Consider the following 22,214-nt stretch of genomic DNA (forward strand, 5'->3'; position numbering starts at 1 on the left):
TGCCGACACAGCTCGGCACACACACTGTCCATGAGTGTAGATGCATGGGATTTAAAGCTCATGGGTAACACTTTCAAAGAGTTGAAATAACCAATGTGACCACGCATAGTTTGTATAAATAAAACAAATTGTGGTGCTTATATGTTGTCATAAACAGGAATGAAACCCCCGATGTTAGGTTCTGCTGGAAGGGTACACTTTCCTCAAGCTCCACATGGTGATCCAGAACAAATGGCTGCTCTAGCACTGCTTTCTGCTGTCCTTTTGCATTTCTTTCGTCATTTGAGGCGTCAGATTGGAAAGTGCTGCTGCTTCATACTTTGATACGAGTCTTTATCTTTCCTTTTCCAACAGATGATAACAATGAAGGAGCAGCAGATGCTGACACGAAGGAAGAGGCAGGTAATAAGATTGTAATTATTACTTGGGATAAGTGGGGAATCGTTATAGTTATTTGAATTCTATAATGTTTAAAGAAAGAATAAGATTAAGAAAATAGAAAAATTTAAATGTTTCTTCAACATCATAAAATAGGAAGGCAGCCACTGTAACCTTTATGCAAATATAGTTACTGTTTGAGTACCAACTTTGAGGATCTTGCCAGAGAAAAGAAATGAAATTAGAAAGGAAGGAAGGAAGGAAGGAAGGAAGGAAGGAAGGAAGGAAGGAAAGAAGGAAGGAACAAAGGAAGGAACGAAGGAAGGAACGAAGGAAGGAAGGAACAAAAGAAACAAAGAAAGAAAGAGAGACAGACATTTTGTTGTAGCATAACTAGTCAATTTGTAAAGAACCCTTCACCACATCGTTGTTTTCAAGTCAAGAGTTTGTTATGGTGGTCAGCTGAGGCTGAGGAACTCCAGAGCAAAGGAGGTTTACTCATCCAATTCTGTAAAATCTGGACCTCAAACAGTTAGGGGCTGGGGGAATTCCAAAAATTCTTATCTACTTGCCTAGATAATGGCTGGCCTCACCTATGAGCTGAAACCTTATTGCAGGCAATTTCTCTCTCTTTTCTTTTTAGAGAAATGTTTAAGGAAATATTTATCTCATCTCAAATGTCTCAGTCACGATTCATCATTCATCATGAAGGATATCAGAATAGGAACCTAACTGTGTGTGTGTGTGTGTGTGTGTGTGTGTGTGTGTGTATGTGTGTGTGTGTACAATTTCTGAACTTGTATAGTCAAAGAGATCTAGAAAATCTAGAAGGCATCTCAACATGGTAGGAAGCTGATTTTACCTTAAAGGAGTGCCAATGAGCAAGGGAGATGATTCACCTCCGAAAGGTCAAGGTTTAGAAATAGCATAGCATCACTTCCTCACATAGCCATCACATCTAGATGGCTATGTCTCTTCATAGCTCGTGCGACCTTAATTGTTCCTGTGGCTAGCTTTGATGAATATCACATAGCACTTACTGTTCTCATTATTAAGTTATATCCCAACCATTCGAGAAAGACCAGGATCACAAGGGAACCTCTTGGTTAAAAGTATAAGTTCTGGCCTAAGGGAGGCATTCAGTGTGTCCTTAAGTAATGAGTCATGGATTAACAGACTTGAATGCAGTTCGAGCTACACCATTTGCTAACTTTGAGTGTCTTTCTACCATATTCATGGTTCACTTCTGGGGCAATAATCCTCACCATATTGTTTCACTTAGAAGGTTCAATGAGATAATGGACCTTAAATGCTGTTCACAGTGCTTAGCTCTCTATAAAGCTAAACTATGCTGTTACTTTCTGTTGTCTTTTTCTCATTCCTGGATCTAATTATATGATTAAGAGGACCATATTCTCCATTTCAATAGTCACAATGCTTTTGCCATGAAACTGGGCCAGCTTTCAAATTTTAAAATGCATATCGGGAAGATTTTAGTCTTGAGTGTCCTGCAATTTGATGCTAGAGTATCCTGTACTGATAATCTTAGTCTAAGAAGCTCCATTTAACAGAGTTTCAAATTCTCTTGTCAAGGATCTCATTGACTGAGAGTGATTAAAATGGACATTCTCTGCATTTGTTTAATTCTGTCCCACTTGTGGTGACCCACTCACTGCATAGAGAAATAGCAAATGCTCCCTTCTTAAAGGCTCACTGGAGCAAGAACCAACCTTCTTTCCTATTCTTTCTAGTCTAGACATGTTTGATTTATAAGATTCCCTTCACTCCACAAAGGCAATGTGCTCAGCTAATATGAAACGTGGATGAAGGATCTGAAAGTTCCAAGCAGGAATGGAGGGAGCAGAGGAGAGGCTGTAGGAGCACCTCCTGGCATCCTACCTATGTTCCCTTAGCACCCATTCTTGGCTCTGAATGGAAACTTTCTAATGATAGCATTTATGGCTCCCAGCTGAGTGTTTTTCTATATTCATGAAGGAAAACCCAATATACTGATGAGTTACTTTCTCTAAGTAGCTCTCCAACCAATGATGGCATAAGGGTTGATTTCCCAGAATTCCTGTGGAGGGAGTATAGCTCAATGAGAGTCCTTGTGCAAGGACTTTGATTCAATCCCCAGAAACACCACACACACACACACACACACACACACACACACACACACACACACACACACACCCCTAAGCCATATCTGAAACAGGTTCTAGGCTATGCTGTAATTAATACAGTCCAATAAAAATATATAAGTTTCATATGTAATTTTGTATTTTCTAGTAATTGTGTTAAAAATAAATACACAAATGAAATTAACTTTAGTAAAATTTTATAGAACACAATAATCCAAAAACATTATCATTCTAACAAGTAATCAATAAAGATTACTTTACTGTTTACGGTTAGATACTGTGTCTAAGTTTTAACACCTGTGCATATTTGGTATCCACATTTCAGTTTGCATTAAGCAAGTGCATTTAAGATCTCACTGGCAATATTTATATGACTGGGATATTAAATAGCCTGATTCTATACCTTCATTAAGAAGACTCCAATAGAGTCAAGCCTATGATGCCTGTGCTAGGACGTATTCGTGAATATATGCAGAATTGTCTGTCCCCCTTTTCCTACCTTGACTCTGTAATCCTTTTCTAATTCTTTCTGAGATACATTCTCAAATTATCTACTTGTAGTCAAACATTGTCCCAGTAGCTATACCTGGGAGAGTGTAAAGCATTCTCTACGATAAGAATGTTCCTTGATTTTTGTGAAAAGTAAAACCCAAGATAATTTTTTGACAGGAACTTAAATCCTTATGCCCATGTAGTTTGTCTTATTTCTAAAAATCTGTTCTAGACTAAATTGCATGAGTCCAGTGTTAGTCTTAGTTATTCTCATGCTTTCCCTTCCATGAAGTGTCCTTGGAGGATTTTCAGCTATAGGACTTATCCCTTCTCAGCCAGCCTTATGTCCCCACGAATCACTTGCCTAAGTGCTACAGGTACACAGTTAGCTAACTGTCCACATCATTGATTCATTTGAAAGAAATTATTGAAAGGAAGGAGGACTCCACAAGCTAGAATCAACATTTGATATCTGGAGTATTATTATTTCTGATTCCAGTTCAACCAGATTTCCAGAGAGTTCTGCTCTCAGCATCTGGATGAGTCTGACTCCATGATCCATGATGCCAAGACAGAATGGATGTGGGAAGCTAGCTTCCATCTTCTAATGTCTGGGTGTTGAAACCGTGGGAGATTGGTATGCAGGTTGACTTTATCCCAATCTCACAGTCTTTGTATGTTAGTCTGTAAGATGAGTCAAGGCTCTCTCCTAAAACCATTCACTTCTGCCTTCCCTCCACCATGCATCACCTCTTTGCACAGAAACTAGAAAGCTAGAGAGATGACTAAGAATACAACTGACCTAGGGAAGGGCTACTTGAGTTACTCAACCTAATAACAGATACTATGTCTAAATGCAATGAAGTGCTTCTCCATTGGCTCTGTGGGTGACTTGAGTTCTGATGTGAAGCTCCTGATGATTCTGCAGGTGGGATAATATCAGCTATGCACATTTCAGAGCTACCAATGCAAGACTGGTGGGGAGACAGCACCATTGATATGAGCAGGCTCAGGCCTTGGCTTAGCATACCTCTTAGCTCACCAAATTTCAACGGGGCATTCACCTGTGCAGATCACTGGACGTGCATGAGTTTATTTCACCTAACAACAAGCAAAGAAAACTTTCGTTCTGGAGGCTTTACATGGTTCTCGCTTAAATCATAGAGCCAGAATTTGAATCTGGGTTTGACTTACCCCAGAATGCATGTGAATAACTTTTTGCTCTGCTCTCCAGACCCTTGGAGCAAATGGAGTTGATGGGTCTTCAAGGTGACATTCTGCACTTAAGAGGTGAAAGAAGGAAGCTGGCTTAAATACGTAGAATTTCTTTTTAGCTCTTTAATCAGCAATAATTCAGACATGGCAAACGTCCTTCCATTTCCATGGCCACACACTGGATCAATCTGAGCCAACAGGGCTCTAGCTACATCAAGTGTCACAATACTGCTTACCTCGGGGAGGGAAAGGGTAGCCATAAAGGTAGGAGGTAGTGATCCTCATGCCTAGGGTCCAGAGTCCAGTCTTTGCCAGAAGACCGCAACTTAAAATAGTGCTAATCAAGAAAGCCAATGACATTGTTTTCAAAGAGAAACAAAATCAGCTTCTTCAGTCCCCTTCAGAACAAAAGGGAGTAACTTCCATACTGAGTCTCAAGTAGAAACCTTTGCTCGGAGGTCATGTTTGTCAGTGACTTTTATCTGAACACCCTGTTGGCATCAGAAATGATCAAATACTCATGAATTTCACCCATGCCCTTATCTGCAGCAAGCTCCCCTGTCCACCAAACACCTGGAGTTTATAATAGAAAATGTTGATATCTGGGGTTATTATAGTATCTTTAAATGTAGGCAAACAGATGTCTTTGGAAAATCCCACTTAGACCATAAGAATTTCTATTAAGGTGGGAAATCACAAACTTGGAATACGGGTATCAAAACCCTTTGTGTAAGAAACCCTGATTTGAAGTTGCATTTCATCTCTGGAGACCCTCATCTGGCCCCCAGGACAGAAGCACTCTTCAGAGTACAGTGGCCTAAATCTTCTAATGGTGAGATCACAATGTCACCTTGCCCATTTTGTGACTCCATGGCTGGATATTTGTATGCAATGAGCTGTTTAAAATACCTTATTTCTGGTGTTGGTGAAACGTTCTAAAGGGTCAGCATGCCTGTCACACCTGTGATAGAAGTCAAAAGTCACTAATGCAGTCATTGGCAATATTTTTCACCCTGGCCACCATAATAACCTCAGCTGTGACTGACTTGTGACCACATAAAACCTAGCTCGTGCCCCAGACCTTTGTAAACTGTGATGCCAAAAATTTTAATAGCTCATCTATCAAAGGTGTTTTGTAAATTGTTGTTCTGTTTCTTTCTTAATAATTGAGAGAGAAATGGGGAGAAACGAGTTAGACGCAGTTCCATAGTATAATTTTAGAATTCTGGAATGAGTCAACAGCTGCTAAGAGAATAAGAATTAGGCATAGACCTATTATATCTTGGACTTAAAGAAAGGACCAGTGAAGCGAAAATAAAATACACTCTAAAATGAAATATTCACTGCACTGCTCAGCACCAAGGATACAGGAGGGATTCAAAAAGGGTAGTGCCCTTTGCTCACAGAATTTAGAGTTGGTTGAATTTATACAAAAATGTACAAATGTATAATAAAGACATAAGCAAAGGAGCGGAATGATTTCAGATACAAGTGATTAGGTTTTGAAAGCTTCCCTTACAGGCTCTTACATCATGTGATCAGGAAAAGCTTTTCCAAGGTGGGGGTGACAGAGGTAGTGCTGAATGTAGTCTGGAAAAAAACGACCCCAAACTAGGCAGAAATATGATTGAAATACTGGAGTATGGGATAGCAGCAAAAATCCTGGGGCAGGAGATAGCCTAACTGTGGCTCAAAATTAAAATAAAATGAAGAGGGACTGGAGAGATGGTTGGGTAGTTAGGAACACTGGCTGTTCTTCCAGAGGACCCAGGTTCAATTCTCAGCACCCACATGGCAGCTCACAGCTGTCTGTAACTCCAATTCTAGGGAACCCTACCACTCCTGTGGACACTGCACACATGTGGTGCACAGACATACATGCATACAAGACACCCATGCATATAAAATAGAAATAAGGGGAAACCATAAAAGGCAACTGAGAGATGAAACTATAGATGCCGATAGGACCACATTGTGCTTGGCAATAGAAGTGGACAAGAATGTCACCCTAGGTAGTGATTTCAAACAGGTGAGCACCCCATGTCTGATTTATGTTTTAAAAGCTCACTGTGTGGAGAAGCAAACACATAGTTCTTAAAAGAGGAGATTAGAAGGCCAGAGACGGGAACTGAGAAGCAGCCGGCGCTGCTGCTGCTGACTTGGGTGACAGCACAATTCATGTTAGAGCAGAGACGACATGACTACTTGACTTGGGGAGAGGGTGGGCCTAAGTTTGGGTAGCGATGCCTAGGTTTTAGTTTAAACTGGTTGTTAGATAGTATGCAATGCCATCCAGACATGGAGTACCACAGAGAGAAGTCTGTACACATAATATGTAATTCAGACTGCTTTGAGGTTTGAGATTCCTGCTATGGGGTGAATGAAAAGAAACCATTAGGACTTGGAGCATAGTGCATTTAAGCCCCAAGCCCTCCATTGAATAATAGTAAGGACCTGGGACCTGGGAGGAAGGTCAGCTGATAACAACTCTAACCTTAGTTGAGGCCCCAGTCACCCCATAAGAGTACCAGGATCTCAGAAAGGAGATTTTTTCGGGTTCCCCATTGATGAGAGTTCAAGGAAGCTAGAATATTGAGGAGCTCACTGGCGTAGGCCAGAGCATCTAGTCTTAGAGTGCAGAAGGAGTTGTTCATGGGTTGAAAATGGAAGGGGAGAGGCATAGAAGTCATCCAGCCCCAAACCTAAACCATGCGGCCAGGAAGGCAGAAGACACCAACCCTGAGCTCCTGAGGAAGAGGAGGCTGAATCTGTAGTTCAGAGCTGGCAAACAGTCTAACCGATGCCGATGGACTGAGAGGCTTTGTCAAACTCCCTTCAGCTTTTACTAGGCCCTGTGGGTAGATCGAAGGAAACATTGAGGAAGTTGATAAACACAATAGTTTAATTGGGGACATATGAGAGAGCTGCTTAGATTCTAGGCTACAAGAGAAGCCTATTAATTAGAAGCAGTATCTTTTCAAGTCTCTGTCACCTCAAAAATGAGGTGACATTGTATTTCCTTTGCCCTTTTTGAGGACCAAGCAGAAAGGCCTAATGGCACCTGCTAAGCCATGAAATATGAAGCAGAATGCCTTGGACTTCTATGGGAAATTATTCAATTTTTTAAAAAAAGCATTTGTGTATGGCTTGGCATTTGTACGAATCATTAATGATGTCTACAGAAAAATATTGGCACTTAAGTTTAAGTCTATGTACTAGGATGGAAAATTCTGAGCTCCTTGCCAAAATTTATTTCAGCCACATTGACAGATGGATCTATAGTTAAGGCTTAGTTAAGGGTGTGTGTGTGTGTGTGTGTGTGTGTGTGTGTGTGTGTGTGTGTGTACACGCGTGTTGGAGGGAGGTTACTAAGGAGAAACATCTTTAAATTTTAACACGTTCTGAATCTTCCTGGTAAATATTTAAATAAGAATTAATAAATCTTTGTACTTTCAGAAGGGCCAGAGCCTAAAGGCCTTTCTCCGCCCCATAAGAAGAGCAAAGCAAAGAAACTGGAAAGTTCGAAAGACTCCAATGAAGGTGGGTTCTGTGCCTTGAAGACAAGCTTTCATTTCCTATGTAAATTAGTCTATACTTCCAATTTAGATACGCTTAAGGGTTAAAAATGCCACAGAATAACCGTACTATGCTTTCGTCATGTGTTCAGTATCTTTTGTGAGTATGAGAAGTCAGATTTATTGTGTTAAAGAAGAAGAAAAATACAGGGTTTACAAAGGCACATTCTCTGCCTGGCATATTTTCTACTTCTATAAGGTAAGATGGTGTGAATTGTATTAAAAACAAGGTGTTTTCAAACCATGTGTCTACACAGGGTGCCCAAGGCTGTGGCTATTGTCTTATTGGGACCCTTTGTTTTTGTCATGAGCATGTTTTTAGGGATTCCAGAATCAAACCTCCGCAAGATGCTGCAGAAATCTTGCTTCTATTTTTCTACGGGCCAGTGTATCTGGGCATTTTCCAGTAAATGGGCAAGTCCTTCTGGGCCAAGGTTTATGAAGAAATGATACTGCTTTTTATAGCCCTAGCACAGCATACAGTCATGCAAATTGTCTCTGAAAGGTGGATGGAGTACGTTTTTCATGCATGGCTTCTGAATATACTTGTCTTCTACCTGCTTACCTGGAGTTCCGCCTCTTAGTGAAATGAAGAGTTGGTCACATTATTGCTGTCGCTTTGGATCTTGATGAACAATCTTTTTCTCCCCTCTGGAAGGAGAAGCATGTATTTATCAAAGGGAAGGTTGTGAAGATTACAAAGGAGAGGAGTGGGAGACAGAGCATGAGCAGGTGAAAGGAGAGAGTGAAGGAAGGGGAATTAGCTAGGAAAAGTTTCCTGCAGCTTGAGAAAATCTAGGATGGCTTGGAGCAAGTGCTGACATCAGAGGAGCCTGGCCCTAAGCAGGAGTGCCTGGCCTCTAGCTTTCCCATTGTTCTATCACCACTGCAAACATCAGTATCAGCTAAATGCTGATCCCTAGCATGCATCTGTAAGTGTGGCCACAGGATGCCATCAGACAGCTTCTAACAGAGCTACAAGTTCTTGCTAGAAAAGAGAGCTGAAGGAGCACACCTCCATGACCATGCAGCATCCTGACACATGTTCAGAACCAGCTGTTAGATAATAGCCATGCTCTCACCCTCCTACAGATTAGACCCAGCTGAGAAGGCAGAGCACTAAGAAAGGTGGGATCCAGATACTGGCTTCATCCATAATGCAGACAGAGCAGAAAGCATCTGTCCAAGCTGCCCCAGACTGGTCTCTCATGCTGGCTTTCGCTTTTGAATTGATGACCTCAATACATGCAAAACAGAATAGGCCAAATCTTGGGGCAGATCTTCTCTGTTGGCAAGTGAAGTTGAGATCAAGGTGAACCGGGGCTCTCCCTTCTCCCAGGTTCGCTAAAGAGAGAGAAATGGGAAGGGCACAGCAGAGGGTGGTCCCAGGATTGGAGGATGAGCATTTCCTACAAATGGTAATGACTAGAATGAGGAGATGTATTTTGTTAGTGAGGATAGTCACCCTTGTAACCATTTCTGTCAGAAACGTGCTAGGCTAAGCACTGTCTTCACTCGATAAAATGTGGTTAGGTAGTTAGAACAATTTACAGAACACTTAGAATCCTGGGGAAGGCCAGTGGCTCAGCCTTGCCTCAGATTGCCAGCCTTGACAGTATCTGAGGAGGAGACTCGTGAGAGAATACTTCTCACTTTAACTTCATCATTTTCTAGGTGATCTCTGAAGATGAAGCTTTTGCAGAGTTAGTGACAAAACTATAGTTGTTGTTTTGTTTTTTTCCGGGAGAGGCTACCCGTTGCAAGATGGTTGCCGACCTATGCATAGTTTCCATTGAAGGTGACTTTCCAAAGCTGGAGTTTATTGTCAGTATAAAATATAGACATGCTGTGACTTACTCTCCCATGCTACTCCTTGTGACTCCTTAAAGATTCTTTTTTTACTTCCTCATAAAGTTGCTTTGTTCAGGAAATAACATCTCCTAATCCTAATATGACTCAGTGGTACAGTTTCCCCCTCCAAATATATCATCTGAGAATTGGCTCTGAGTCTTAACTTAGGAAGATAATCTAAGTATGCTTGTTACCAGGGACATTCTGATGACATTATCATGACGAAATGTAAACACTAGTTACTCTACAAACATGGGGATTATGCTTTAGCCCTATGACAGCCTCAAAGGCAAATAAAATTAGTAAATCCCAGAGAAAGGATGAGAAAAGGAAGTGAATCAGACAAGCGGGGGCTGATTGATGGCGATATGTCTCTTTTCTGTTGGCGTGTCTGTTTTGACAATGGTGGATGTACCTGCACCCACACAGCACTGATCATACATTTCATTCCCCTCATAATTCAGAGAACTGGTCCCTGGCTCGGGAGCACATTGCAGTACAGGCCACAGTCCTTATTTCTGCCGTGTGCTGCTGGCTTAAAGCTTGCGATAGTTCCCCACTTAGTGCTCTCTCTCCACCTTCCTTCCAAATACTTCCGCCATTTTATTTATCAGTTCTCTTCCCTTAGTTCCCTGCTTGACTTCCCAGACCCACGGTGATAGGTGGTTATCAGCACACATCCTTTGAAAGGGTCAAAGGAAACAAACTCACCGGGTTCTCTGTTTAATCATAACTGTATTTAGATTCAGAATTCAGAAGTTTCTTTGTACCAGGCTTGCTTGCTTTTTTTTTTTTTAATAAACAAAAGCTACAAACATTTCTTAAACAAACCTAAGTCCATGCAGTCCCTTAATGTCATGTATTTTCCTTTGGAAACGACATAGCAGACATAACCCTCTCCCCCTCGAAAGTTTGGAAATTATTTTTAATATTTTTACAATCGTATCTGCTTGTGTGAGTACCCACGGAGGCCAGGAGTGTCGGCTTCCTGAAGATGGAGATACAGGCAGTGTAAGCATCCAGACGTGCTCACATGGGGCCCAAACTTGGGTCCTCTGGAAAACACAGGATGTGCTTTTAAATGCTGAAGTGTGTTTGTGCGCCCCAGCACGAGTTTTGTATAAGAGGAATTTAAGTTAATGCCATTATAGCTTTAAATGGAGCTTAAGTATTTTAGTAAATAAATCACTTTCTGACTACACCTTTACAATTGAACTTTTTAATACAAAAGGTTTTACAAAAACAAAACTATTTGACTGATAGCTCAGGCCTACATGGCAATATCATGCCATGAATAATATTATTGGCAGTTTTGGACCACTAATTGAACTCATAGCATCTGGTAATACACCCATAAGCTGACACATCTTAACAATTGTTTAATATGTGATATACCAATATTATATTAATAAATGTACAATGTTCAATTATGTTAATATATTTTAACATCAATGTAATTTAATGCCCTTAATATTTAGTAATATAAGTAATTTAATATATTGTTATGTTATGATTAATATGTATTAAACATACATTACATACACATACACATGTACACACACACATATGCACACACACACACACACACATGGTTAATGACAAGTTTGTTCATTCCAACTCCTAACTTTTTTCTCACAAGATAATTGAAATATTACCCTATTACTGCTGTCTATCATTTCTCAATACTTTCTGAATTCTAACAATGTTGTGCTCCCACTGTCTCCACTCTCCCCACTCCCCCAACCCTCACTTGCCCCCCCACACACGCACACCCTTCTTTTTTCTCTCTCTTCTTTTTCAGATGCCTTCTGGGTAAATTTTCAAGTCTGTTATTACATTTTTTTTTTAATTTTCTAATGATTCCTATCAATGTGATGTTTAGTTCACTTAATTTCTCATGACAGTACCCCCTGCTTTGTTTTTTTTTAATTTTATTTGCAAATACGTTTAGCTGAACAGTGTCTTAACATACCACTTTCTGTAATCTGTGTCTGGTTTCACTGCGTGAGACCACTTCTGTGCCAGGTTTCACTACCTGTGCCTTCCTTTGGCTTTTACTTCTATATGGTTATGTTTATGATAATTTCCTTCTTCGTTTTCTTTTTGGCATTTTCTTGGACTTTCATCTACAGGAAATTTTACATTCGGTTTATGAGCTTCTTTATTTACATCTGGCTTTCTGAAATTTCTGAAGATACCAATTTAGGAGGACTTTAAAGACATATCTGACTGAACAGTTTTATTTGCTCATGTTTATGCATGAGTAATTGCATAGACTATATTTAACGTTAAAGCTGATGTGGGAAAATTTCCCACTATACTCATGACCCAATCATGGCCTCTCTATGCCTTACATCTTCGGCTCATCGTGACCCAAACAGACCTCATCTGCATCATTGGCATCACCAGGGGGATATGTATGACATGTACACACCAGGACTTCACCCCAACCCAACAGGTTCAGAAGGCTTAGCTGAACCCAATAATCATCCAGAAATTACATGGAACATTTATTTAAAAAAATAGAGATAGCACAAACATACAACTATATTATAAATGCATGCCTACCTATTAGTATACATATACATAATATCCTTAGTACAAATGCATAGTATGGTTTGTGGTTTGTTTATCTGTGTGTGTGTGTGTGTGTGTGTGTGTGTGTGTGTGTGTGTGTAAATTGACCCAAGAAATTATCTTGGCAGAGGGAAATGTTTGTGTAAACGTATGTATGCTTGAATTATGATATATAATATATCATGCATATGTTATATATACACACATTTATAAAATCAGATTTCCATCTATAAAACTCCCTGGACTGCTGCCACCTCTCCATCATAGTTTTACATGCTGCACTATGGTTGTGACTCCTGCCCTGCAGTTGCATCTACAGGGCTTATTCAGCAAGTGTGCAGGGATGCTCCCTTTTCAGGAAATCTCACTCTTGTGTGATCCTAAATCAGTGCTGTATTGCACATTAAAATATGAATGGTCTCTTCAGTCTGGTGAAATTCTTTGTAGAAACATTTTTGGAAATAAGAAAGCATATTAGTTGGAATATTCTGTTAGCATTAGAGTTATTAAGTTTTACTAAAATAATTTTTTCTGAGTCCTTCAACATGTACCTCATATTTCCTGAGAGGCAGAATTTCCTCTCGGCGCTATTATTTCCTTTGCATATTAGAGTATTGTATGACATGCCGTTTGGTGAGTGGTTAGATGGAAGGGGCAGTCTATCTTTCGGAATGCCATCCAGCAGTTCATGCATTATATTCATAAGCATGATCTTTAATTTAATTTTTTTGACAAGTGCAGTGAAGGGTAAAATCAGGCAGTCATAATTCTGACTTTGCCATCACTCAAAGGAGCTCAGTGATTGACCAGCTCTGAGAAGCAGAAACGAGGACAACAGCTTTCTCACAAAGAAAAGCTTTGTTTCACCCTGTAGATTTAAAAATGCTGTGACTTTAAACAAACCAAATTTCTGTGGCAAAAAAAAAAATGAGAATTCAATAAATGTTCCACGACCATTTCGCTTCCAATTTACTCTATATTAGCCATGATCTGGGACCACTTGGAGCCTGCCTCTGTCAGCAGAAACAGCCAACGATCCATTTGGTTTATAGGCTCTGCTCCACCCCCACCCCCGGCCCAGTTACCCATTCCATGCAACTTCGGGCATGATGCAGGATTAGCACTCATGTTCCAAATCAAACTTAGAAAAGTTCAGCATCATTGCTTTCTCTACAATGAGAAGGCGGAGCTTGTCAGGGGAGAGGAGCCACGTGTCTTGTTTGAATGAGAGGCATTCGAGTTTAACATGCCTATTGTCGTTGTCAATTGTCGGCACCAATCTCTCACCTATTCCACATAGGTTGTTGATAAGATATATATATATATATACACACACATATATATATATCCCTTCTACACATAAATACATGAGGAAAATATGAGCAGATGTCTTGCATTTTCAAATGCTGGTTTCCTTTTAGGGAAGTTTTTCTAACCTAGGGCTCATCTTTCCATGCACTAAAATGAAAGGTATAACCCTGACTTTGTGTAACCTTAGGGAGACTTGAACAAGGTGCTATATACAAATCACCCAGCGTCCTATTTACTGGACAGAAGTTCAAGCTAGTTGGCTCAGAGTTTCCTCCCACAAAAAGTCACTCGTTTTGTTTATTAATCCTTGAAACCCCTACTAATATGATCAAAAATATTTTGTAATGACAGTTGTGTTTAAAACACACTGACTCATCCTCCTATTTCACTGGGATGTCTCTCATATTTTGTTTAAGTCGTTCACTCAGCACCCCCTTCCTCAAGCGGCTGCGTTAGTTAAAAATAGACCTTCCCACTATCTGTTCTCTCTCCCTCAGATCTCCTCTTCAAATTATGCTTCCCAAGAAAGCACTTTATCCAAACATCTTTATAAGCACATAGAATAGAATTTTTTTCTGCCTCCATTTATTACTTCTAAAACTTCAGGGAGGGCACAGACTAGGTCAGGGAATGAAGGACAAGTGGTCTTTAGTTATGGGCAGTCAAGCACATCTTGCTGCCGAGATAGTGTCAGCCCTCTCACTATCCTCCTCCCGTAAGATGTTGGAACCAGGGCTCTCTCTTCTGCCTAGGGTCCTGTTCTCCTAGTTTAGTGTTCCCCAAAGTATGAATGACAGAACCCTAGAGTGGCCTCCTCTAAAGTTCCCTCAAGATGTTTATGAAGCCAAACGACCTTCACACAAAAGTGGGTGTACTTCCTCAAGGCTCAAGTAGCCTTTAATACAAAATGAGTAGAATCCTCTGCAGTTTGGCTCGAAGATGGTGCCAGAGAATCCCTCCTCCACACATGTGAGCACAGGTCCCAGCATCCAGATGGAGTTGTGGCAGTACTCCCTAGGCTCAGCTGTGATTTTACTTTTTGAGACTTTGGTCATGTTTAACCATGGTCTAAAAATATCAAATGAAAAAAAAATCCAGAAATAAGCAACCCCGTATGTTTTAAATAACTTTTACTATAATGTGTTGTAATTACTATATTTTTAAGTCAGAATGTGTAACCTCTTACCGTATGTACCTTATAAACTATTAACGAGGAAAACTGGCTGAGCACAGAGAATTTTCCATGGATTCTCATGCACTAATGTCCTCATGAATGGTGCTTTTCTGCTGTCACATTTTTGGTTTCAACCAGCACCTTCCCTATTAAGTGATGATCATGAAGTCGCTGTCATCAGTGACTGCCACGGTCAGGAAACAAAAAAGAAAAAAAAAACAAATGAAGAAAAGAAGAGGGGTTTGCTATGACCTTCATGGCTTTGGGATTGACCTGACCAGGGCAACGGGGAAATGGAAAAAATAGTGGACACGCATACAGACAAGCTGGTATCCCAGGTCTCTGTAGGGGGGCAGTCTCAGGGGTTTTCTGCACACACTGTCAAATGTGCACCAGAGGAAGGCCTCGCCAGTTGCGTGGGACCGAGCATTGGGATTCTTGACATGACTACTCTCATGCCAGCAGTATTCAGTACTGTTTACTCAGATTTCATCTGCTCGCCACGAGAGGAGGAAGCTGTCCTAGATAGCTAGTGGAAACAAACTTAAGCTAGGAAACAGAATGCTAACTTGTACTTTTTTTTCTTCTAATGCAGTATGATCTTCCATTAAGCTATCTATGACATTTCCTTTAGATCTCAAACTCTAAAAAATATATATTAACATAAGACAAAAATGGATACTTAGTGAGCTTTTTCCTGTATGCCCAGTAAATGTGTATATCCTCAGCTTAAAATCTCTTGAGTCATGCTTTTTATGGTCACATGAACTTCTGAAAACACATAAGGCCACCTACTCTGGTGACAAATGGGGGAAAGTTTCCTTAATTTTTTTTAAATTTAGTCATTTTATTTTACATGTATGAGCATTTTGTCTGCAAATATGCCTGTGCACTACCTGCATGGTCAGTAACTGTAGAGAGCAGAAGAGTGGATCGTGTCCTCTGGAACTAGAGTTACAGATGGTTGTGAGCCACCATGTGGTACTGGCGACCAAACCCCGTCCATGTTTGAAGAATTCATCAAAGTTGATTCTGAGTAAGCCAATGAAAGAATAAAAGATCTATTGAATAGATTCCTACAGAGCAGCTTTTATAGTAATTTTAAAGGTATCTTTTTAAAGTGTTATAAATGCCTGTGAGTTATCTGGACAATATTTGTTTAAACACTCAATTCATCTACTTTAGCCTAGAACTAAGGATGCAGTATTATTCATTCACATCCCTTTGCCTCTGTTTAATTGAAAACTCATTCCTTGAGTATAGGGCTGCAACATTAGAGTGTCCCTCCCATACCTTCACGCTGGCACCGTGACAATTGGACAATTGAGGACTCGTAATATTAGGCACTAACTTTTCAACAGACAACTGCTTTGTGTGGGTTTTTTTGTTTCTTTAAAGGGGGAATGCTTACAAAGAGAAACAGTATTGGATTTTCACATTAGGATTTCCTTTTGTATTTCATAATCTCGGTTTTCTATCACAGTGAAACTGTGCCTTCCTGCTATAACAGCGAGAGCCTTAAAATTATCTACCTATATCTGAATTGTCTGGGCACAGTATCCTATTGGCTAGTTCAAGTGTGGCTAGTCTTCCCTCACACTTGTCACTTGTCACTCTGGAGCCATCAGAGGCAGTCAGAGGAATGAGCTCACCCCTAGGGCTCACTCTGCCTGGAGTGATACACAAAAACTCAGTCACACTGTCCTCCTTGGGCACAAAAGCTGGCAAATCCACTGGGATCATTTGTCATTCTCCCATCCTGAGAAATCTCCACTCAGCACTAACACCCTTTGCCCCTGGCAGGGTAAAGGAAGGCATGTGGTTTGTGAGGAAATGGAGAGGGGGGAAGGAGGCTGGTGCTCATGTAGGGGAAAGACAGAGCGGTTTTGCTGCGTGCCCCTGAACTGCTGCAAACTGCTCCTCTGGGGAGATTTGCTCATTCTGTCTATGGCAGTCACTGTGGCCAACGCTGATGTTTCAGGTTTTGCAACTAGATCCACCCTTCAGCAACTCTGGAAGTCCATGAGGCTGGATTCAGAACACCATTCCTTCTAAGAGTTCCCTACAATCTACAAGTACAGTTACAAAACAGGAAGCAAGAAACAGAAACAAACTTACTTCCTAAATAATCTGAGGTCAGTTGCCAAGCATCTGGCCTCCCTCATCTTCAGATATTTCTATATTCCTAAGGATCTTCTAGGAACATGAGCAATTCCTCTTATGAAAGATCAAAAGCAGGGACTGGAGGCAGCTCAGAAAGGAAAGTGCTTTGCTATGCAAGTACTAGGTAGGACCTGAGTTCAAATCTCCAACACACATGTAACACCATTATTTGGGGATTATTGGAGGGGGGGCGGACAGAAACAAGGTTTATTCTTGGGGCCTTGCTTTTCAGCCAGCCTAAACAAAACATCACACTCCAGATTCAGTAAGAGACCCTCTCTCAAAAATTAAAGTTGTAGAAACAATTGAGGAAGGTATCTGATATAAGATTCTGGCTCCCACATGTACCTATAAGGATGAATGGATACACGCACGTGCGCACGCGCAAACACACACACACACACACACACACACACACACACACACACACACACGAGCATGAAGCCAGCAGGAACACTAACACAATTCTACTTTCAAACCCTAACAAGGTTTCACCCATTCTCCAGTGATGTTCTTTATAAGCTAAAGATCCTCTGCAAAGTCAATGGATCCTTGTTGACATGGATCCTGGCCCTTCAGCCTGGAACCGCTCTCCTGATATAATTTGACTGTAGGATTCCTAACACTTTTGGACAGTAGGACAGTTGCAATGCATAGTTATTTCTAGCTCATGCTTATCTGTTTCCATGACAAGGAGTCAACCTGAGTATCTTTGCAGTCCTCTCTCAGAAGTGACTGAATATTTGTGCGTTCGTGTTTGGTCTTGTTTTGGTTGTTGTTTTGTGGCTGTAGTTGTTGCTGTTGCTAGGGCTGCTGTTTGCTTTACAGCGTGCTCTGGGATGTGCACGGTCTTGGTGTGCCTCATTAGGATAATGCTCATTTGATTACCATGGTGTTTAAGAGGCTTCTTACCCGGGTAGCTACTTTATGCTCTGTAGCTGATGAGTATCTTACAGGAAACTGTAATGAAACCATAACCATGTAAACATCACGTTACTTTTTGAACTTTTCATTAATTAGTTGATTAGCTTATCCATTTATGTTGCCATGGATTCACGATTTCTTATTGACCTAGATTTGACATTCATTGAGTCTTCAAGAGCTGTCCCTACTTTAATGGATACTTTGAAATTAGTTTGGGGTGACAGTTCTATGAGTGACTATTGGAAAAAACATTATCAGCTGATCTTGGTGATTAAATGTGGAAATGAAGCCTTCTCTCTGAATGTGTCTGATTGCCACATCCCTGGTCTTCTTGGAAAACATTCAGTATTGTTATAATTACTACAGCAAGTTGCCTGCCCAGCTTTGGTTAAACTTTCCAGAATAGCATCTGTGTCAGGGTGAGAGGCAGCATCACAAGCTGGCACTCAGGCTTTCAATTTGTTTGGGATTCAGAGTGTCTAAAAGTCTTCATTCTGTCGTACTGTCAAATTTTACTTTTTCATTATAAATATGAAACAAGTTAACAAGGGGTTAATGTACATAAGTAGATATAATCACGTCATTAATATGTAGTTATAAGCTCTATTTTTTATGAAAATAGTGCATGTGAGACAAATGTCATTTTTACATTGGCAAAGTTCATTAAATTCTTTTAATACATCATCTCTTTCTGTCCCTGTCTTTCTGTCTGTCTGTGTCTCTCTGTCTCTCTCTGTGTGTGCGTATGGGTGTGTGCGTAGGTACCACTATTCTCATGTTGATATTAGAAGACAATTTAGGTTCTCTTTTTCCACCACGTGGATCCCGGGGATTGAACTCAGGTCACCAGGATTGGCAGTGAATGCTGAGCACACAGCACGATCCATTGTGAGATGGAAGCAATTCTGCTATTTCTTGCTGGGCTCTCTGCCAGGTTGATGAGTCCCTGGATGAAACAACTGTCTAGTTCTGTGTACAAAGATCAAGATGTATTTTAGTAAGGCCCACACAGGCAACCCCTCTGTTTGCACCATCAGATCACTCTCCAACCTCTTCTGTCTTTTGAAGCGATGACCCCTTTCCTAGACTCTCTCTCCTTCCAGCTTCGGGTTGTTTACCCACTACCTTGACTGTTTTTTCATGCTTCCTAAGAAGGATTTTGGACCTTTTTATTCTTTGTGAATGAAGTTTTTATAGCATAACTGCACGTTTCTATATTTCAGTCTTTTTATATTTCATGCTTTTATATTTCAGTCTTTTGGTGAGCGTGGAACTTGAAATAATTAAGTTTTTTTTGTTTTGGTGTGCATGTGTGTGTGTGTGCGTGTGTGCGTGTGTGTGTGTGTGTGTGTGTGTGTGTGTGTGTGTGCATACATGTGTTTTAGCCTGACAATGAACAAATGTCTGGCTATCGTTTAGAAGTCATAGGCCAGCATAGTGGGAACATTTTGCAGGAGACCAGTGGAGTTATGTTGAGAGCACCGAACAAAGGTCCTTGAGTCCACAGATCTTTAGAGAAACCGGCAATATTTGAGCACACAAGATTATTTTTCCAGTGGTAAAAATGAAAAGCCTGTTCTTCCATCCAGAAAGCTGAGAATTGGAAGTCAGTAACAGCCTGGTGATCTGTGTTATCTGTTGAGTCAGACAGTATCAAGCGTCTACACCAGGACCAGAGGTGGAGAGAAATCAAAATGGCACTTACAGCCAGAGGCTGCCCATAGCCAGGACCAGGGGTAGCTAATAGCTCAAATGGCCTCTGCACGATCTGTATCACCAAGACCAGGCCAGACTCAGGCCTTTAAGCTAGCACAGGTGGGTAACTCTAGAAACCACTGTCTTGGAAGAAATGACACCAGGAGTCGAGTTTCAATATAATTATGCTTCCTTGTACAACCGGGAAACATTTTCTAAGTTACATTGGGCTTCAACACATGGGGAATAAACTGCCCGTTGTTAGACTCCCTGAAAATGTCCGGTTGAAGTTGATGCAGTCCATCTGCCCCAGGCTTCATTCTTATAACTGTGCGGTTTCCTTCCCTGAACAATACCTGCAGGGATTCCCTCAGGGTCAGAGAAAGAGCACCAGAGCTCTTCTTGTCCAGTCAGCAAGCACCATCTTCTTCAGGAAATTTGCAGGTAGCCCTTTCCACCTGCAGCTGTTGCTCGGTCTGAACCATTTCTAGTGCTGAAGTTGGTAATGGCTCCCTCCACTGAAGGATCTCTGAGGATCTTCACCAAGCTACATTGATCCCTTGATTCTACCTGCATCATTTAAACGTCTCCTTCATTAAACTCTTCACAGTCTTGAATGTACCCCCGTTCCTCACTGGGACCCTGCCAGTTCTCTTCTTGCAGCAACCCCCATCACCTCCTGGAACTTGGCCTCCAAACCTCACTATAACCATACACTGACTAAACCCCCTTCTCTCCCCTCGCTGGAGGCTTTCTCTTGTTTTAAACCATTCTCAGCAGCTATGTGTGTCTTTCACAATGTACCTCTGTGTTGGTCGCTCAGTGATCTTCATGTCTACCTGTGCTTGACACAAATTAAAATACTGGAAAGGGCGAATTTTAATTGAGAAAACACCTCCATTAAATTGGCCTGTAAGCAAGTCCATGCAGGCTATTTTCTTGATTAATGTTTGACGTAGGAGGACCCAGATAAGTATGGGTGGTGCCTTACCTGGAAAGATCCTGCTGGCGTATTGGTGTATTAGTCAGATTCACTAAAATAACAGAGCTTATAGAATATATAGATACATATATATACATATATACATATCTATATATTCATTCTATAAATGTATACATATAAATATACCTATACATATATACTCATATAAATATATATTTATTCTATGAGTATATATGTACACATGTAAATTGTGTGTGTGTGTGTGTGTGTGTGTGTGTGTGTGTGTGTGTGTGTGTACATAGAGAGAATTTATTAGAGTGACTAGCAGACTGCAGTAACAATGGCTGGCTATTAATGGAAAGTCCAAGAATTCAGTAGTTGCCCAGTCTACAAGGTTGCATGTCTCAGCAGATCTTCAGTATCTGCTGGAGTCCTGAAGAACTAGGCTTTAAAGCCAGTTTAGGTATGGATGTGCTAGTAAAGTGAGAGCAAGCAGGCAAAGAGTGAGAATTTCTGTCTCCCATGTCCGTGTATCTGGTTCCAGAAGGTGTGGCCCAGATTAAAGATGTGTCTTCCTGCCTCAAGATCTAAATTAAAGACATGTCCCTTCCCAATTCAAAAAGATGTGGGTTAAATGTGTGTCACCCTAGCTCAAAAATCCAGATTACAGGTCTTCCTGCTTCAAATTTAGAAAAAAAAAATCCCTCACAGGTGTGTCCTTTATTTTGAGGTTTTAGTTCCAGATGTAGTCAAGTTGACAACCAAGAATAACATCACAGTTTTATAAGCAAATAAGCCACAAAGGGCCACAGGTTTTTCTCTGGACTCTGCTTCAGTTCCTGCCATGGCTTCTTTCCCTGACGGACGAAGAGCTCTAAACTTAAATAAACCCTTTCTTCCCTGGTTCCCTTGGGTCATGGTGGTTTATCGCAGCAATGAAAGGCAAGTCAGAGCATCACTATACATGATTTTCATTCTGTCAGTTGAGGTCGTTAACAGTTTCTCTCAGGTTCTAGGGGAGAGAGCAGAGGCCCTGTTTCTTGATGAAAGAAGTAAACCTACATTTTCAAGGAACAAATACGCAAACAAAAAGAAATATGGAATAGAATATGCACTGTTTTTGCTGCTGCTGCTGCTGCTGCTGTGCTGCTGTGCTGCTGCTGTGCTGCTGTGCTGCTGTGCTGCTGTGCTGCTGTGCTGCTGTGCTGCTGTGCTGCTGTGCTGCTGTGCTGCTGTGCTGCTGTGCTGCTATGCTGCTGCTGTGCTGCTGTGCTGCTGTGCTGCTGCTGTGCTGCTCTGCTGCTCTGCTGCTGCTGCTGCTGTGCTGCTGCTGCTGCTGTGCTGCTGCTGCTGTGCTGCTGTGCTGCTGCTGCTGTGCTGCTGCTGCTGTGCTGCTGTGCTGCTGCTGCTGTGCTGCTGTGCTGCTGCTGCTGTGCTGCTGCTGCTGTGCTGCTGCTGCTGCTGTGCTGCTGCTGCTGTGCTGCTGCTGCTGTGCTGCTGCTGCTGTGCTGCTGTGCTGCTGCTGCTGTGCTGCTGTGCTGCTGTGCTGCTGTGCTGCTGCTGCTGTGCTGCTGTGCTGCTGTGCTGCTGCTGCTGCTGTGCTGCTGTGCTGCTGTGCTGCTGTGCTGCTGTGCTGCTGTGCTGCTGTGCTGCTGCTGTGCTGCTGCTGTGCTGCTGTGCTGCTGTGCTGCTCTGCTGCTGCTGCTGTGCTGCTGTGCTGCTGCTGCTGCTGTGCTGCTGCTGCTGCTGTGCTGCTGCTGTGCTGCTGCTGC

At 41.5% G+C, this 22,214-nt stretch overlaps 1 protein-coding gene across 9 annotated transcripts in view; it reads left to right on the forward strand.

The window, feature by feature from the left end:
• Macrod2 (mono-ADP ribosylhydrolase 2) overlaps nucleotides 1–22,214 on the forward strand; it is a 2,026,216-nt gene that overhangs the window by 1,813,958 nt on the left and 190,044 nt on the right. For all 9 annotated transcript variants that reach the window (NM_001428715.1, NM_001428716.1, NM_001428717.1 and 6 more), the window contains 2 exon segments: nucleotides 355–402; nucleotides 7,686–7,769. In NM_001428715.1, coding sequence (NP_001415644.1) covers nucleotides 355–402; nucleotides 7,686–7,769 — 132 coding nt within the window.

This window comes from Rattus norvegicus, chromosome 3, assembly GCF_021556685.1.
Source record: "Rattus norvegicus strain SHRSP/BbbUtx chromosome 3, alternate assembly SHRSP_T2T, whole genome shotgun sequence".
Taxonomy (NCBI): Eukaryota; Metazoa; Chordata; class Mammalia; order Rodentia; family Muridae; genus Rattus; species Rattus norvegicus.